The 14,930-nt window shown below is 50.2% G+C and overlaps 1 protein-coding gene and 1 long non-coding RNA gene across 4 annotated transcripts in view; one reads left to right on the plus strand and one right to left on the minus strand.

Moving 5' to 3' along the window:
• Window positions 1-1,046: 1,046 nt before the first annotated feature.
• LOC125626265 (uncharacterized) lies at window positions 1,047-7,383 on the minus strand. Its single transcript, XR_007353718.2, has 3 exons — window positions 6,806-7,383; window positions 5,105-5,262; window positions 1,047-3,854 (listed from the first exon to the last, which is right to left on the minus strand). It is a non-coding gene; the product is annotated as an uncharacterized LOC125626265 (long non-coding RNA).
• Window positions 7,384-12,662: 5,279 nt separating this feature from the next.
• XPO7 (exportin 7) overlaps window positions 12,663-14,930 on the plus strand; it is a 76,476-nt gene continuing 74,208 nt past the window's right edge. For 2 of the 3 annotated variants that reach the window (XM_075123464.1, XM_075123465.1), the window contains exon 1: window positions 12,667-12,818. In XM_075123464.1, the coding sequence (XP_074979565.1) occupies window positions 12,801-12,818 (18 nt within the window). In that variant the 5' untranslated portion in view covers window positions 12,667-12,800. Of the gene's footprint in view, window positions 12,819-14,930 lie in introns of all 3 variants that reach the window. The other variant, XR_012666149.1, reaches the window with a different exon arrangement.

Raw genomic sequence — 14,930 nt, forward strand, 5'->3', positions numbered from 1 at the left:
TTGAGAATCCTAGGAATATCCAAGCAGAATCTCCCCATGTTGGGCATCTGGGGGACTGAAGATTTGAAGATTAGCAGATTACACAGCCAGATGCTATCTGAGCTGTGTGCTTTTGCTGGCAGAGTGGGCAGCCGAGGTATACTCATCCCTTGTCATTGCATTGGCACATTAGGCATCTGGTAAATGTATCTGGTTCCGTGTTGCTTCAACCACACTGGGGGCATCTGTAATATTTCTGAACCACATTGATTCTCTGGGAGCCTCGGAAGCTGGAAAGTGGTCCACATTCCCTCAGCATCTGGATGGATACCCAGGGACTATCAGACCGGAACCACCTCATCAGTGTACTGATAAATCCCAAGAATATCTGATCTATACTCCCTTCAGTGGGACACAGGGCATTCTGATGGGATTAGTCCCTATTTGCAAGTGGATGCCAGGCTGCTGGGGTTCCTGCCTGGATGAATATCTCTTTAACTCCAGCAGCCTGTCCCAGTGCGAGCCAAGGGAAGGGGTGCTGGACGAGGAATGTTATTGCCATCTGGGCAGCTCCTTTGCATCACCCTTATTGTTACAGTATAAGGCATGTAGCCACTTTCAGCCAAGCGGGCAGCCTGAATACTGAACATTCCAATTTGCTATCTGCTGGGGTGGAGGGAAGAATTTGCACTGCAGACCTCATGCTTCTTTGGCGTATTTCATTTTAACTTGAAATCACAGATCGGGCTGCGGGATGAGAGACCACCACCATCAGGCCTGAATCCCCAAGCTCGGTTCCAGAACCAGATATGAATCTGAGCTTTCCCCAAATCTGGGGACGTGTGAATCCAGTGTCCCCATGGGGTCCATTGCAGCCTTCAGATCCAGATCCATACACAAACGTCTCTAACATTTGGGCAGGTTTGGCTCGAGGGTAGCTGTTTGGGCCCATTTCTAGTTAAGATAAATGAAATTAAACAGATTGTATTTTATTATTTCAATCACTTTATTGCTAATAATAATTATAATAATTTTTGCATGATGGTAGAGACCACAATGTCCTCGGGGCTGTTCACACCTACAGAAAATAATAATCCCTGCTGAAATGGGGCACTGGCACTTGAAGGTCATGTGAAAGGCCAGTTACTCTGTTCCAGGTGTTTGGAATAACAGAAGTAGCCACTGGGTGAGAGGAAAAGGGTGGGATGGGGAAAGTAAGTGGCCATCCCAGACCACTGTCCCTTTAAGCCCAACTGTGGGTCACACACAACTGCTCCTGTCCTGCCTGAGAGGTCCTGAGTCGGGATGAAGGGCTGGGGAAAGAGGAGATGGCACCTGGGATGGGGAAGTGTTAGCCAGAGATTCCAATGAGTTCAGACCAGTGCAAGGGTCTTTGCAATGGACATTTCAGATCTGGGGCTCTTCGGGGGGTACCAAGCTGTAACTCACACTAACACACCCTCTTCCCCAAGAACGTGGAAGGGGCCATGATTGCCCAAGAAGTACCCGTGTGGGAGCATCTTGTGCTAATCCTAATATTATACAGGGGATTTACTGCAAAGACCTTTGGCAAGTGAGCATTCACATGCTCTCGCAGTTAGAGCAGAGAACTGGAACCCAGGACTCCTGGGTTCATAGAAGAGACCTACGCAGGATTCTTCCCTACTGCCTGTTTTCTAGAGTTTAGTTCTCAATGTCCCAAGTGATGGAGCTCCCAGACCACCTGACGGATCTCACTATCAGGAAGGCTGTCCTGATATTCCCTTTCCTAGTACCATTACTTGCATTCCAAGCTCTTTGTGGGAGGGGCTGTCTCTTTGCTATATATTTGTACAGCGCCTAGCACAAAGGGGCTGTGGGCTCTCAGGCTACTGCAATACAAATAATAACTGTGATCCCGTTCCTCCTAGTTAATCCCCTGCATCCCCGTAAATAACCCTCCTCCTTTCTGGGAGTTCACAGCCTTCCAATATTGTCAGGCTGTTACTACGTCCCCTTTCAGTGATTGCTTAGCTAAACCAGATGGATTTAGCTCTTTTAATCTTTCCTCACCTCCTTGATCATCCTTGTCATTCTTCTCTGAACTACTTCCAGTCTGTTGATGTGCGTCTGGGAACGTGGTCCCCAGAACTGAACACAATATTCCAGATGTGATTACCCTGGAGACATCAGACGCCAGAACTTTCAGTAAGTCTCAGCATCCCCAGCTGGGTCCAGGTTTTCAGAAGACCTTCAGCACCTGCTTAAGCATCTAATTAAAGGGCAAGCTTCTCTGACAATGAAACCTGGCCCCACAGAGAGGGACTATTGCCTCTCTGCTCATGACTGCATGACCTTGGGCAAGTCACTTTTTTGCACTCCCTATAACTCAGTTTCCCCATCTGTAAAACGAAGATAATGATGTGCTCCTGTGAGGCTGAATCAGCTGATGTTTGCAAAGATGGAAGGCAAAGTGTTATCGTTGCAAGAAACCACAGGAGATCACATTCCACCAGCAGCTGGACATAACTAGGAATGAAATTATTTGGAATCATTTAAAATATACATGAGACCCAGGCTCTTCTCTACCCGGAAACAGGCTGTTATTTATACCCTCGCTGCAGATAGGATATAAACTGTTACAGGTCTCATAGGAAGCATCTTTCACAGCTAATCATTTTCTTTCTTTGAGTGCTTGCAAACCAGATACAGCCTCCTTTCAACTAGGTGCTCCACTCTCCAGTCTCCAGTCTCCACTCTCCCTCGCTCCCACCCCCATCCCTTCCACCCTCTGCATCCTCTGGCAAGAGGAGCGCCCAGTATGCATTGGGATCCTGCATCTGCTGGGACAGGCTTGGGCACAGTCCTGCTTCTGATGCACTGCAGGGGGATGCAGAGAACCTGTGCACCTACCTAAGGTTCCCCCGAAATGCATCCAGCTCCAGTCTTCTCCTCCTGGCTAGGTTAGAGGGAAATCATGCCAACTGTGCTCCCCAGCACTGCACACACATCATTTTTCTTTCCCCTACAACTCAGCCCTTACCACCCCTGGAGCACTGTAGGATCTTTACAACTGTAACCTCAGCAGCACCCCCCTGTTCCCCAGCGGAATGTGGAGCGTTAAAATGCAGGCCCTGAGTGACATTTACCTGGGTACTGAAGATGAGAGAAAGCCTGTGCTTCTCTTTAGCATAGCCCTCGTGCTGGCCTTTTGCACAGCAGGGACTAAGTGGGACTGAAGTGATGCCCAGGCTTTGTGCTGGCCCCATTACACATGTGGAATTTCACTCCTCTGTGGAAGGGTTATGAGTGTGAACGCCCGATCCTCCCTTCCGGCGAGAGCACCACATTGCGCAGTAGCGAGCCAGAGCTCTCCAGAGGACAGCTGTGTTACTGCAGCGTTCAGTAGCAGTGAGGCCATCTAGTCAACGTCCATTTGGCTCCTTCAGTAGAACGGCCCCTTTGACCCCTTGGAACACCACTGCCTGAATGAAGGGTATGGGGTTAGAGCATGCTAGGTAGGGGCACTTCCTAACTCTCAAGAGTCCATTCACGCATTCCCCAGGCAAGCCAGTGGCAGGAGAGTCAGCTTCAAAGCTTCTTGCCCATATCCTAATGTCCTTCATGAGAGACCTGGCCCATGGCTGTTGGGATCACAGGATCCAGGGCATCTTAGCACCAGCCAGAGGAAGCCGGAAAAGCCCTGCCCTTCAGGCTTATCTGCTTCCCCTCTCCTGTCGTTGCCCATTCTGATTTCTGCAGCAGGGTCGGTCAGCCGTGGGGAGGGATGGCACCACGTTAGTAATATTCATAGTAATCCTCCTCTTCCTTGCTGGCTGTGGGAGCCTCTTCTCCTGGGTTCACTGGGGAGCTAAATAGGGCAGGGGGAGCAGCTTCTGCAGCAGGACACAGAGGGCGGGAGGGCGGGATAAAGGAAAGGGAGAGGCAGGATCAGTGAGAGGGATAAGAGAAGCCCAGCTGGGCTCTGTAGCAATTGTTCCAGTTTCTGTCCCTGCCCATAGTTTAGCATCTTGGGAGGGTGTTTCTGACCCAGGCCTTTCCCCACTGAACGCCACGCAGCAGACATGAGACTGGCCTCTGCCTCTGGCTCACAGGGGAACTCTGCAGACTGTCTGCACGTGGGCTGGCATACCCTGAATCTCTCTCTCCCTCCACCTCTCTTTCTCTGGAATGGGTGGGACAGGGACCCAGCCTCAGATCTTATCATTTCACCTCAGTTTCCCCTAAAAATGGGGACAGACCCAAGGATTTCATTGCAAAAGGCCTCCTTTCCTCCCTCCCAACCTCCCTTTCTCCCTCTTTCCGTCCCCCTTCTCTTCCTCCCCAATTGCCTTCATCTCCCTTCCCCCTCCTCCTTTCTCCCGGTGTCTACCCCTCCCCTCTCCAGCAACTCTGCCAGTGTAACACAGTGTTTTCCGGTGAATATGTCAAATCTCCAGACTGAATCCCGCCCGATGGTTACATGGATGCAACTCAGTCGAAGTCAGCAGGGCTGCACGGGTGTAACTGAAGGCAGCCTAAATCTGCCCTGGCATATGAAGCCGTGACAACCAACATTTCATTGCAGCCAGGGCTGCCTTTGATTCTTTGGGTCAAGAATGGAGCTTGGGCCGTTCAGGAAGCCTCATAGTGAGAGCGCGAGACCGTTTCTTTCGTCTCTTGTTTCCTTGCACACACACAGAGAGGACAGGGATACAGGGCACTTGCACTGGCGACAAGAAGAGCAGCTTTGGCAGTGGCTTGCCCAGCTTGTTGTGTGCAGTGCAGAGTAGGTGCCTCCATCCGCCTTCCTCACCCCTTCAATCTGCAGCCAGCTGGACAGCTCGTATTTCAAAGGGCCACCCCTGGACTGAGAGCAGGAAGAGAATTAGGGCAAATGAGTCCCACGGTCGATCACCAAGCTGGGCCATTCAGGAAAATGCACACACCCTAAGGAGTGCACCATGCAGGAGACTCACCGAGATGGAGATAAGTGTCTGATGCACCTGGGCAGAGGTGCATGTCAGGGTCACTCACCATGGCCGTGCTGATTTGAGATCATTCACCTGTATGGAGCTGCCTCCACCTGGGTGGAGCGAAGCTGGGGGACCAATTGCCTAGGCGGAGCTGTGATGGTGTCACTCACTTGGATGGAGATGTGAGGATCATCTCCAGGTAGAGCGAATTCTTCATCCTTCCTCCGTTCCACGAGGGCCATGGGGTAGGCAAAGACCTCAACCATGAAGATCACATCATGGCCCGACACATTCACCTGGTCTTGGGGATGGTGCTTGATCTGGGGAACTGCACAGAATCCAGACAAAAGGCTGAGGATTTTAGAAGCTCAGGAGGTCAGAACCTAACCCTCTTCTATCACCAGACAGAAATGAACCTCCCCTAACCAGAATCATAAAGGCTGCTGCAGGGAGCATGGCAGAGATTTAAACAATGGAAGCATCTTATTAACCAGCAGTTATTCCTATCCTATCTAGCCACTCCCTCTGCCAGGTCAGTCTACATGGGTAGGAGATAACACAAGTCACCTTATATTGTAATGAGTGCAGCAATGAACCACGTCTGCTGCCTGATCCCAGCCCACCTTATCAGAGGAAACAGACAATGTGAGAAATACACTGAATTCATTTTTGATTTTAGGTGTCATTGATGGGTCTGAGCCACAGAGTTCAGATTTGGATCCACGTTGGAGTTTCCCGGAAATCTGGGAGCGATCAAATCTTCAGTTTGGCTTTTGGCCCATCTCTAGCCATTAATAATAATCACTACCATTAGCTTGCATTTCTCTAGAGCCTTTCGTCCCAAAGGATCCCTGTGCTACACACACCTCTTACACACAGAAGTAGCCTCAGGGAAGTCAGTGGGAAAATTTGCATGAGTAAGGGCTACAGTTCGTGTGAGTAAGGGTTGAGCGATTGGGCCTTCTGTCCCTAACCTCCACATATGATACATACAATACTTATAAAGAAAAGGCGTACTTGTGGCACCCTTTTCTTTTTGCGAATACAGACTAACACGGCTGCTACTCTGAAACCACACAATACGTATGGAGCAAATACACATGTGGCACATACATAACCACATTTTAAAGTGCCATATCCCCACCTGGGGTAAATCATTACCGCTCCATTGACTTATCTCAGCTGAGGATTTGACCTCATGTACTTATGTACATACATGTATATGTTCTCTACTTATGGTACATCCAGATATACACAGTACATACATTCACATATGGTACATACATATAGTACTAATACAATATACCTATGGTACATGCACATATACAATAGCATGGTACATAAGACGCTGTGTACATATATCCATATGGTGCTTGCATACAATATATATATACAAACAATACATATGGGACATATATAGGGTACACAGACATGGTACATACATAAATCATAACTGCAGTGCAGCTATCTGTGGATGGGGTGGTGAATGGATGTGTTCGATGTACATGTACACAGGCACCTGAATATTTTCTCTGCCCAAACTCCTATCATTATAAATCAGCACCGGAAGGAATCCGGCTCTGGCTTTTAAGGCACACCTGGGAGGGGGTTGGGGGGCTAGCTCACAGGGGAGCCCAGTGCACAAGGAAACCCAGTTTGCAGGACAGCTCTGAAAGCCCTTTAGGACACTCAAGTCCCCTGACCGATGGAATCTGGCCATGGCTTGGAGGATTAGATACCTCCTGTGCCATTCTTCACCTCACCCCGGGTACGCTGGAAAAGTGGCTGCATCCCTCGTCTATCCCTGGGCCACCTTCCCCTCCCGGTCTCTCCCCAAGCAGCAGAGGGCAAACAAGGAGGTGGACCGTTACCTGCTTGGCAGGGCCCATCACTTGTGATGCTGAGGTTCCACCCGTCTCTCTCATGCACGGCCTCCTGGAACTTGCAGATGTTCTGGTAGGTGATATGATTGGAGCCACACACGGCCCTCTGGGACCTGCACACGCATTGTGGCTCGGGGATCCCCCCATAGCCTAGCCCCTGGATGTCCAGCTGGCACTCCAGGTTCTCCCCGCACCGACCATAGAAGGTGTCACTGCCATCCAGGTCGCAGGGCTGCCCCTCGGCATTCCCACACTCCAGGCAGCCGCCGCAGTGGTCACACACCAAGCCGGCTGGGCAGGCTGTGGCTCGGGGGCACAGCTGTGGCACACACTGGCACTGCCCTTCCGCCTGCTCTTCTGCTCACGTGAATCCGATGGGATGTGGCAAGCAGGAGGCTCCATGGAAGGACCAAGCCAGACCCATCACCAGCAGCAGCAACATCCTCCAGACTGTCTCTGGGAGCCTCTTCTTCCCTGCAAGGAACAGGGCATCACATCTCCTCTGACCCACTTGGAAGCGTGAGGTGGGTGCAGATAGAGCCCCACGTCCAGATCCTCTGCTTTCCACTCAGAACCAAACACTAATAACTCCAGCAGCATGAGCTGCCCTCCTCTCCCCGCCCTCTTCTCACACCCCTGTGGCAGGCAGGCTCTGGTTTCAATCAACAGCCAGGACAGAGCAAGAGGAAAGAGGATGTCTTTGGAGGGATCCAATCCAGCCCTGGCTAGGCTCCTCCGGAGACCATCTGTGTCCCACAGATGCTTCCTATTAAGAGTTGTATTGCAAAGGGAGATAAATGCAAAAGAAGCTTGCCTTGTCTTTGTAGCTGGCTGGATGGGTTTGTGAGGAGGAAGCACGTGGAGAGGCCTGCTTTCTCCTTGGTCTCTCCTCCTCTCCCGTACTTTGCATTTATCTTTTTGCTCTTTCATCCTCACTTTTATCCTGTCATCCTCTTTATCGATATATGGCAATAAAAGCTATAGATAGATAAAGCTCCTTGTAGAGTTTGTCTGGGTTTTTTAGCCATCCTATAGATTTCTATAGCAGGGACAGAATTCGCTATTCAGTCCTAGCAGAGGGATTCACCTATAGAAAGGTGATCTATTCAGTTCTATAGGGCTTTTCCCTAAGGGTTCTCTGTAAGGGTACGCCTACCCTTGGAGCTGGGGGCGAAATTCCCAGCCTAAGGAGACATGCGCACGCTAGCTCTGATTAAGCTAGCACACTGAAAAGAGAGTGTAGCCAACGGGGGATGATTGGCAGGATGGGCTAGCTGCCCCAGGTACGTGCCTGTGGGCTGGGCTGGGGATGTACTTGGGGCAGCTAAGCCATCCTGCTGCCCATGCCGCCGTGGCTACACTGTGTTTTTAGCGTTCTAGCTGGATGAGAGCTCACACAAGTGAATCGCACCCCCAGCACCAAGTGTAGCCAGGGCCTAAAAGGATTGCCGCATTCTCCTGTAAGCTCCCAAACGTGACAAGTCTGCTACCTGTCTCATTCTGGTATAAATCAGGAACGGTGCCATTGGGAGCAAGGGAGTTACACGGGTGTAAGGGAGATCAGACTAGGCCTCAGCTCTTGCTGAGGAGTGACAGAGGAGTGTGGTTGGTGAAATATTGGAATATTTTAAAGGAGCAGTGGGGTTTTCTTTTTCTGTCTCCTCCCTTTATCTTTCCTCCTCTCACCCCGTTTCCCTTTCCTTCGGATCCCTTCCCTCTCCCTCACACTCCCTATAACCTGACTGTGATTCACTACCACACTGATTAGTACTTTACTCCATAAGCAGTGTCACTGGCTCCATAGGGGTTATTCCTGGCACAAGGTATTATTCTCTGTGCATAAGGGCAGCCTGGTTCCTTTCTTTTCTCCAACCTGCCTTCCTCATTGATTCTTCCTTTCTCAGCTGTCCCTACTTTGCTGAGATCTCCCCCAGCCCCAGGAGACTCCACAGTCCATCTTGTCTTCGCAGATGCTAAGCCCAAGGTTGATCCATTGTATGCAGCTGCAGACCGATCCTGGGCCTTCCACCTCCAAACACAATCCCTGCAGGAAAGGGAGAAAAATCCTCCCTCCGCTTGTATTGATCTCTGCTGATCAGTTGTGCAGGTGGCACCCTCAGAGATAGCAGGTGTGACTGTGACAGCTTGCCTGACAGAGTCTAGCAAGCAGCTGTTCTTCCTTTCCCGGAGGCAGCACTGTGTGTTCAGCCCCTGGCCTCCATTCTAGCTTTTGTTTGGAATGGGACTTGATAATTGAGGCCAGACTCCCTCCTGCTGAGCTGCTCAGGTCAGAGGGGAAATTTACTTTCCCTTCACTTTGCTTTGACTTTCCCAGATTCCTTTTCAAGTTCCTGCTGGCCCCAGATCAAGGTCATTTGGGCAGTATGAGTGATCATAGAGCTCTTGCAAGAAGGAAAGACAGCTGGATGTGGGGATGCTCTGTTCTTTGGAGAATTTTCCAGGAAGAAAGTGTAGGGAAAGGAGATAAAAAATTGGTGGAAGGGAACTACTCTCTGTGTCAGTTGCGGTAAGGATTGTAGGCACAGGCAGGCTGGGAGGTACAGAATTTAAAAGTGCTGAGATCTTTCATCGCTGGCGGGCTATGTTCAGAGCTAGGAAGACTTCTGGGGCTGGCAAGAATGCAAACGGTCAGAGCTTCTTGTTGGGGATACCACAGAGCGCATGTCAGATCTACAAACTCTGATGATCAAAGTCTTCATTTCACCTTCGCCCACGTACACCATATACCTATGCTCACTGCTTCCAAGCTCCCATTCTGCCTACACATGCCCCTGTAAACCTGACATGAGACAGAAAAGAGATACCAAGAAGGAAATTAAAATAGAGACGCAACTACTGCTGTCTATCTGCAGAGTGCCTGCCGCAATGGGTCTATAAATGCCATGCAATGAAGAACAAATACAAAGCATTTCAAACCTAAAAAAAACAGCCAGGCACATGGCCACATATCAAAATCATGCCACAGCCCAGCAACAAAAGGACTGACGCTCAATTCATTAGAGGGAGGGCGAAACGGAAAAGGGAGGAGATGCACTTATGAAAGTGGCATAAAACAAAGAAGGGGTGAAAGACTGATCCTTTGCTGTACCTCTGAGTTGTGTATATGGCATCTGGATACTGTGTTGATGGGCTAGGAAGATAGATAGATCGATAGATAGACAGATAAATAGTTAGGTAGATAGATAGCTGAATAATCTGTTCGCAGGATAAGAGGCTAGGATTTGTTTTGTTTGCCTTTTGCTTTAAAAATCTGAGACTTAGCTAAAGCTGCATGCGGCTGAGTTGCGGGCTACAGGGCCATAGTATAGGGTAAAGCCAACATTTCCAGTAGTGGCCTCTGATCCGGAATGCCCAACCTGAGATACCTCCTGGACTTCCAGTCCTGGACTCCAGTTCTGATGAGTGCCAACAGCTCTGACTCAACAGCTCTGACTCAAATGATTGTGGGGTATAAATGCCCAGCTCCCCTACAGCTCAGACCCAAGATGTCTCGGATTAGGCACCTAAAATTAATCACCTAAAATTAGAGGCTCTGTGTGAAAATCTGGCTGCAAGCAGCCACTCTCCAACATCTTCCCTGAGCTCCTTTTCCCAGTGAGTCCTGTGCTGGGACCATGGGCTTCTGCACTCTTGAACATGGTCGCCTGGAAGTTCCCGATGTTAATTCATTTATCAGGAGCCATATAATTCTCTATCTATTGTTGCATCTTGGTCACTGCATGAGACAATGCATCTCTTCAAAAGTACAAAGGTTGGTTTAAAAGTAATACTATATATATATATATAGCGATAACCCAAATACGATTAATAAATTTAACAATACAATTTAGATATTAGCAGCCAAGCATTCATCACTCATGAAAAGTTATACAGTGAGTTAGTTGTGGAAAGCAACGCGGAGGGTGAGAGAACCTGGATTTGTGCTGGAAATGGCCCAACTTGATGATCACTTTAGATAAGCTATTACCAGCAGGAGAGTGGGGTGGGAGGAGATATTGTTTCATGGTCTCTGTGTATATATAATGTCTTCTGCAGTTTCCACAGTATGCATCCGATGAAGTGAGCTGTAGCTCACGAAAGCTCATGCTCAAATAAATTGGTTAGTCTCTAAGGTGCCACAAGTACTCCTTTTCTTTATATGAATGAGTGAAGATTGTCCGGCAGTAATTGAGAAATTAGGATAGGTTGTCCGTTAGAAAATACAATCCATCTAGGAATTATTTCCATCCACCACTGTCATCTGTTCCTTCCCCAGGTGAAAATGTTGACTGAATAATACAAACATCTTGCATCATAGCCGATATTCAATCGGGAACCATGAGGGGGCACCAAAGTTTGCATCATCCCTGTCTGTGGAGTCATGATTTGGTTGAAACTAGCAAATGTGTGTGTGTCGGGGAAGGGGGAAATGGGGAGGAGAATAGGGCAAATTAAAAAGTAAAAATCCCCTTTCTTTCCATGCATGCAGTCTCTGGTGCTGACAAGGATCCTGAAACACTTGGCATGGTAATGCCATGTGCTTAATTGAATAGACATAGAGATGGTGTCAGCCAGGCTAGGCTCACAACCAGCATGGCAGAGTCTCTTGGATTTATAATGACTTCATAAACAAAACAGCCAGCTGATCACAGCTGATTTTAGGTAGAGGAACGGTGCTAAGGGGTGTAGATGTATGGTACTATACAAATAAACAGCAACCAACAAAACGACAACAATAATAGAGATTTTTCCATATAAACCAATATGCAGTTTGGACTGGAAATTGCCAGTCACAATTAAGATGTCTCATCAGAGCTGTGTATGGCCCCAGGACAGAAAAAACAGCTGGGTCCTGCAAGTCAGGGTAGACGAGCAATGTCGTGATGGATAGCAAGGGGGAGAGGAGTTGTACTGTAGGGCTTGGTAAAGTGCATTAAACAAACTGGGGTAGGAAGGACTGGAATGGTGGGAGTGGAGGTACAGATCAGGGCACAAATACCTCAGTGTTGCTGAGTGAAGGGCCAAGGGAAGAGGATAGTACATAGGTGAGGACTAAGGTACATTACAAGAGCTGTGTACGTGAGGAGGGTGTCTCAGCAGTGGGCTGGGGGGGGGGCAGTGCAGTGCATGGTCAGATACTGTGGCATGGCAGTGCCCCAGACACACACAACTGATGGGGAGTGCAGGACACAGCCAGATGCAGTACCAGGGCAGTGCCCCCAGCACGGGGCTAGTTGGGGATGCAGTGCACGGTCAGATGCAGTAGAAGGGCAGTGCCTGGCCACAAGGCAGGCAGGGGAAGGGGCATGACAGGGCCAGGTGCAGTAGCAGGGCAGTGCCCCCAGCACAGGGCTAGCTGGGGGTGCAGTGCACGGTCAGATGCAATGATAGGACAGTGCCCCCAGCACGGGGCTAGCTGGGGGTGCAGTGCACTGTCAGATGCAATGATGGGACAGTGCCCCCAGCACGGGGCTACTTGGGGATGCAGTAAACGGTCAGATGCAGTGGTAGGCCAGCGCCTCGGCACAAGGCAGGCAGGGGAAAGGGCAGAACAGGGCCAGGTGCAATGGAAGGGCATTGCCCCCAGCACAGGGCTAGCTGAGGGTGCAGTGCACGGCCCGATGCAGTGGTAGGACAGTGCCCCCGGCCCGGGGCAAGCGGAGGATGCAGGGCAGCCTGCCCCTTTGGCTCACAGCCCGGTCCCGGCCTGTTGCTCGGGCGCTGCCTTTGCAGTGCGCGGCCCCTTTAAGAGCCATGTAAACAAAGCCTAGTCCCCCCCCCGCGCCGGCTCCGCTCCTCTCTGAGCCGCCGACGTTCCTGCGTCGCTTACGCCGCCGCAGCGGGCTGCGCCATTCTCTAAACCCCGCCGCCCCAGCGCTGGCGGCGGGGTCCTGTACGCAAAGTGCGGGAGCGGGAAGGTGCAGCGCGCAGGCGCGGCGGCCCGGCCGCGGGGGGGAGGAGAGAGGAGCATGAATGGAGCAAAATGGCGGATCATGTGCAGGTGAGGGGAGAGCGCGCGCGGGGCGGGGGGCGCGCGAGGGGGCCGCCGGCGGGGCGGCCCTGGCGAGCTGCTGGGGCTGAGGGGCCCGGGGAGGGGGGGGCTGCACGGCAGCGGGGACCTCCCGGGGGGTGGCTCGGATCTGGGGGCGCGGGGCCCCGCTGCGGGCGGAGGGCCCCCCCCACCCCGAGGCGCGGCGCCCCCAGCCTGGCTTACGGGCTGCCCTGGAGTCTGAACACCCCCCGCCCCCGCTCCCCCAGGCCCGGGCCGCCTCCTGCTAGGGCAGCTCCTCCCTCTGGAAAAGGGGAGGGGGGCCGCTTCCCCCCCCTGCCCCCGGGCTGGGGCACCTGGAAGTCAAGGGGGGCATGGACCCCCCCGACACTGAGCGTTGCTCAAGCATTGATTGTCCCCCCACACGCACGCACACCCACCCACCCACCCACACGTGCCCTGTGCAGGCTGGTGGGAGCCAGGAGAGAGGCCTTGCAGACCAAGGGGCAGCTGGGTGCTGGGTCCTGCGGGAGCAAAGGGTGCACAGACTGCACCCCCAGGCAGCAGCTGGTGAGGGGCCCCGGGCTGCATTATGTTCCCTGCATGCAGCCTCCGCTCGCTGTTTGGTTTCCCAGGTGCCAGCCATTAGCAGCAGCCCAAGGGCGGTGGGCAACAGGCCGCGGTGGGCAGCAGCCTCGGAGGGAGCCTGTCACCAGCAACACTGGTGGGCGAGAAGGGGAATTTGGGGCATGGTTGCACAGGATTGGAGCCCTCAATCTGCCATCAGCTGCCGCAACTGGGCACTTTGCTCCAGGAAATAATGCCTGAAAGCACTCTAGATAGTCAGCGTTAGCTAGAGTAGCTGGTCACTCTTAGTGTCAGAGGGCTTTGAAGTTTTCCTGGGTTATTTTATAGGCAGAGAAGACTGGAAACTTTTGCCTGTACTCTGCTAAGCCCTTCTGGTGTTCACCCCCTTTCTGGTTAAAAGTAGTAAGGGGCTGCCAACCCCAAAGTGAGAAGAGCTGAGGGAGCTTCAAATTGGACATGGCAGAAGTCTTGGCTTTGGGTCTGACACCATGGCCTGGATTATTGGTCTCCCATAAAATGTCTGCTGATATGAAGTTCATATGGTTTGAAAATGAGGCGATAAATACATGTTAGTTGGATTTTGGGCCTTATTGCCAGGAACCATGGGGTGAAATTAAGAAAGGGAAAATGTAGCTTGAATATCGGAAAGAAACTTTCTGCCTTTGGTATACACCATATGGTGGCATAGTCTCACAAGGGAAGCAGTGGAAATACCTTCATTTGTGTGTTGTACAGATTCGATGAGTCTCTGAGATGTGTCAGCTGTGGAGAACAATGGCCAGGGGTTGGAGGAGCTGACCTAATAGTTAACTTTCCATCTTGAACTTCAGTGATACTTTATTGAAGAGCATAGCCGTGATTGGTGGTGGTAGTGTTAACTAACAGATCAAGGTTTTTTTAACTAGATGGTATTGGTGATCTTTTTCTGAAGCCTTTCAAAGCAAGCTTTAAAGTGGCTATTAAACATTTTATTAAGAGATATTGTCAAATTAAAAATATGTAAACAGCTATTGCCTATGACTAATTACACCATAAGGTATTAAAAATGAAAGCTTCAAAATTCCATTTCACAAGATGTGTGTTCTTCAGTTTTGTAATTTCTCTTTGCCTGGACATCTTAAAATCAATGTTTTGTCAGTTTCACCTTTATGTAAGAGTCAGTTTCTTTTTCAGGGTCTTTCTTTTGCTTTGTTTATATTTCAAACAGTGAATGGGAACTGTTTTTTATTTAAAAACAACTGTTTGTTGGATTCAAAATAAAAGTTTGTAGAGATACATTTAGAGATCTTACAAAATTTAATCTCCACAAACTTTTATTTTGAATCCAACAAACAGTTGTTTTTAAATAAACAGTTCCCATTCACTGTTTGAAATATAAAGGAAGCAAAAGAAAGACCCTGAAAAAGAAACTGACTCTTGTCAGTTTTCAGGGTCTTTCTTTTGCTTCGTTTATATTTCAAACAGTGAATGGGAACTGTTTATTTAAAAACTGTTTGTTGGATTCAAAATAAGTTTGTGGAGATACATTTAGAGATC

This window comes from Caretta caretta, chromosome 26, assembly GCF_965140235.1.
Source record: "Caretta caretta isolate rCarCar2 chromosome 26, rCarCar1.hap1, whole genome shotgun sequence".
Classification (NCBI taxonomy): Eukaryota; Metazoa; Chordata; order Testudines; family Cheloniidae; genus Caretta; species Caretta caretta.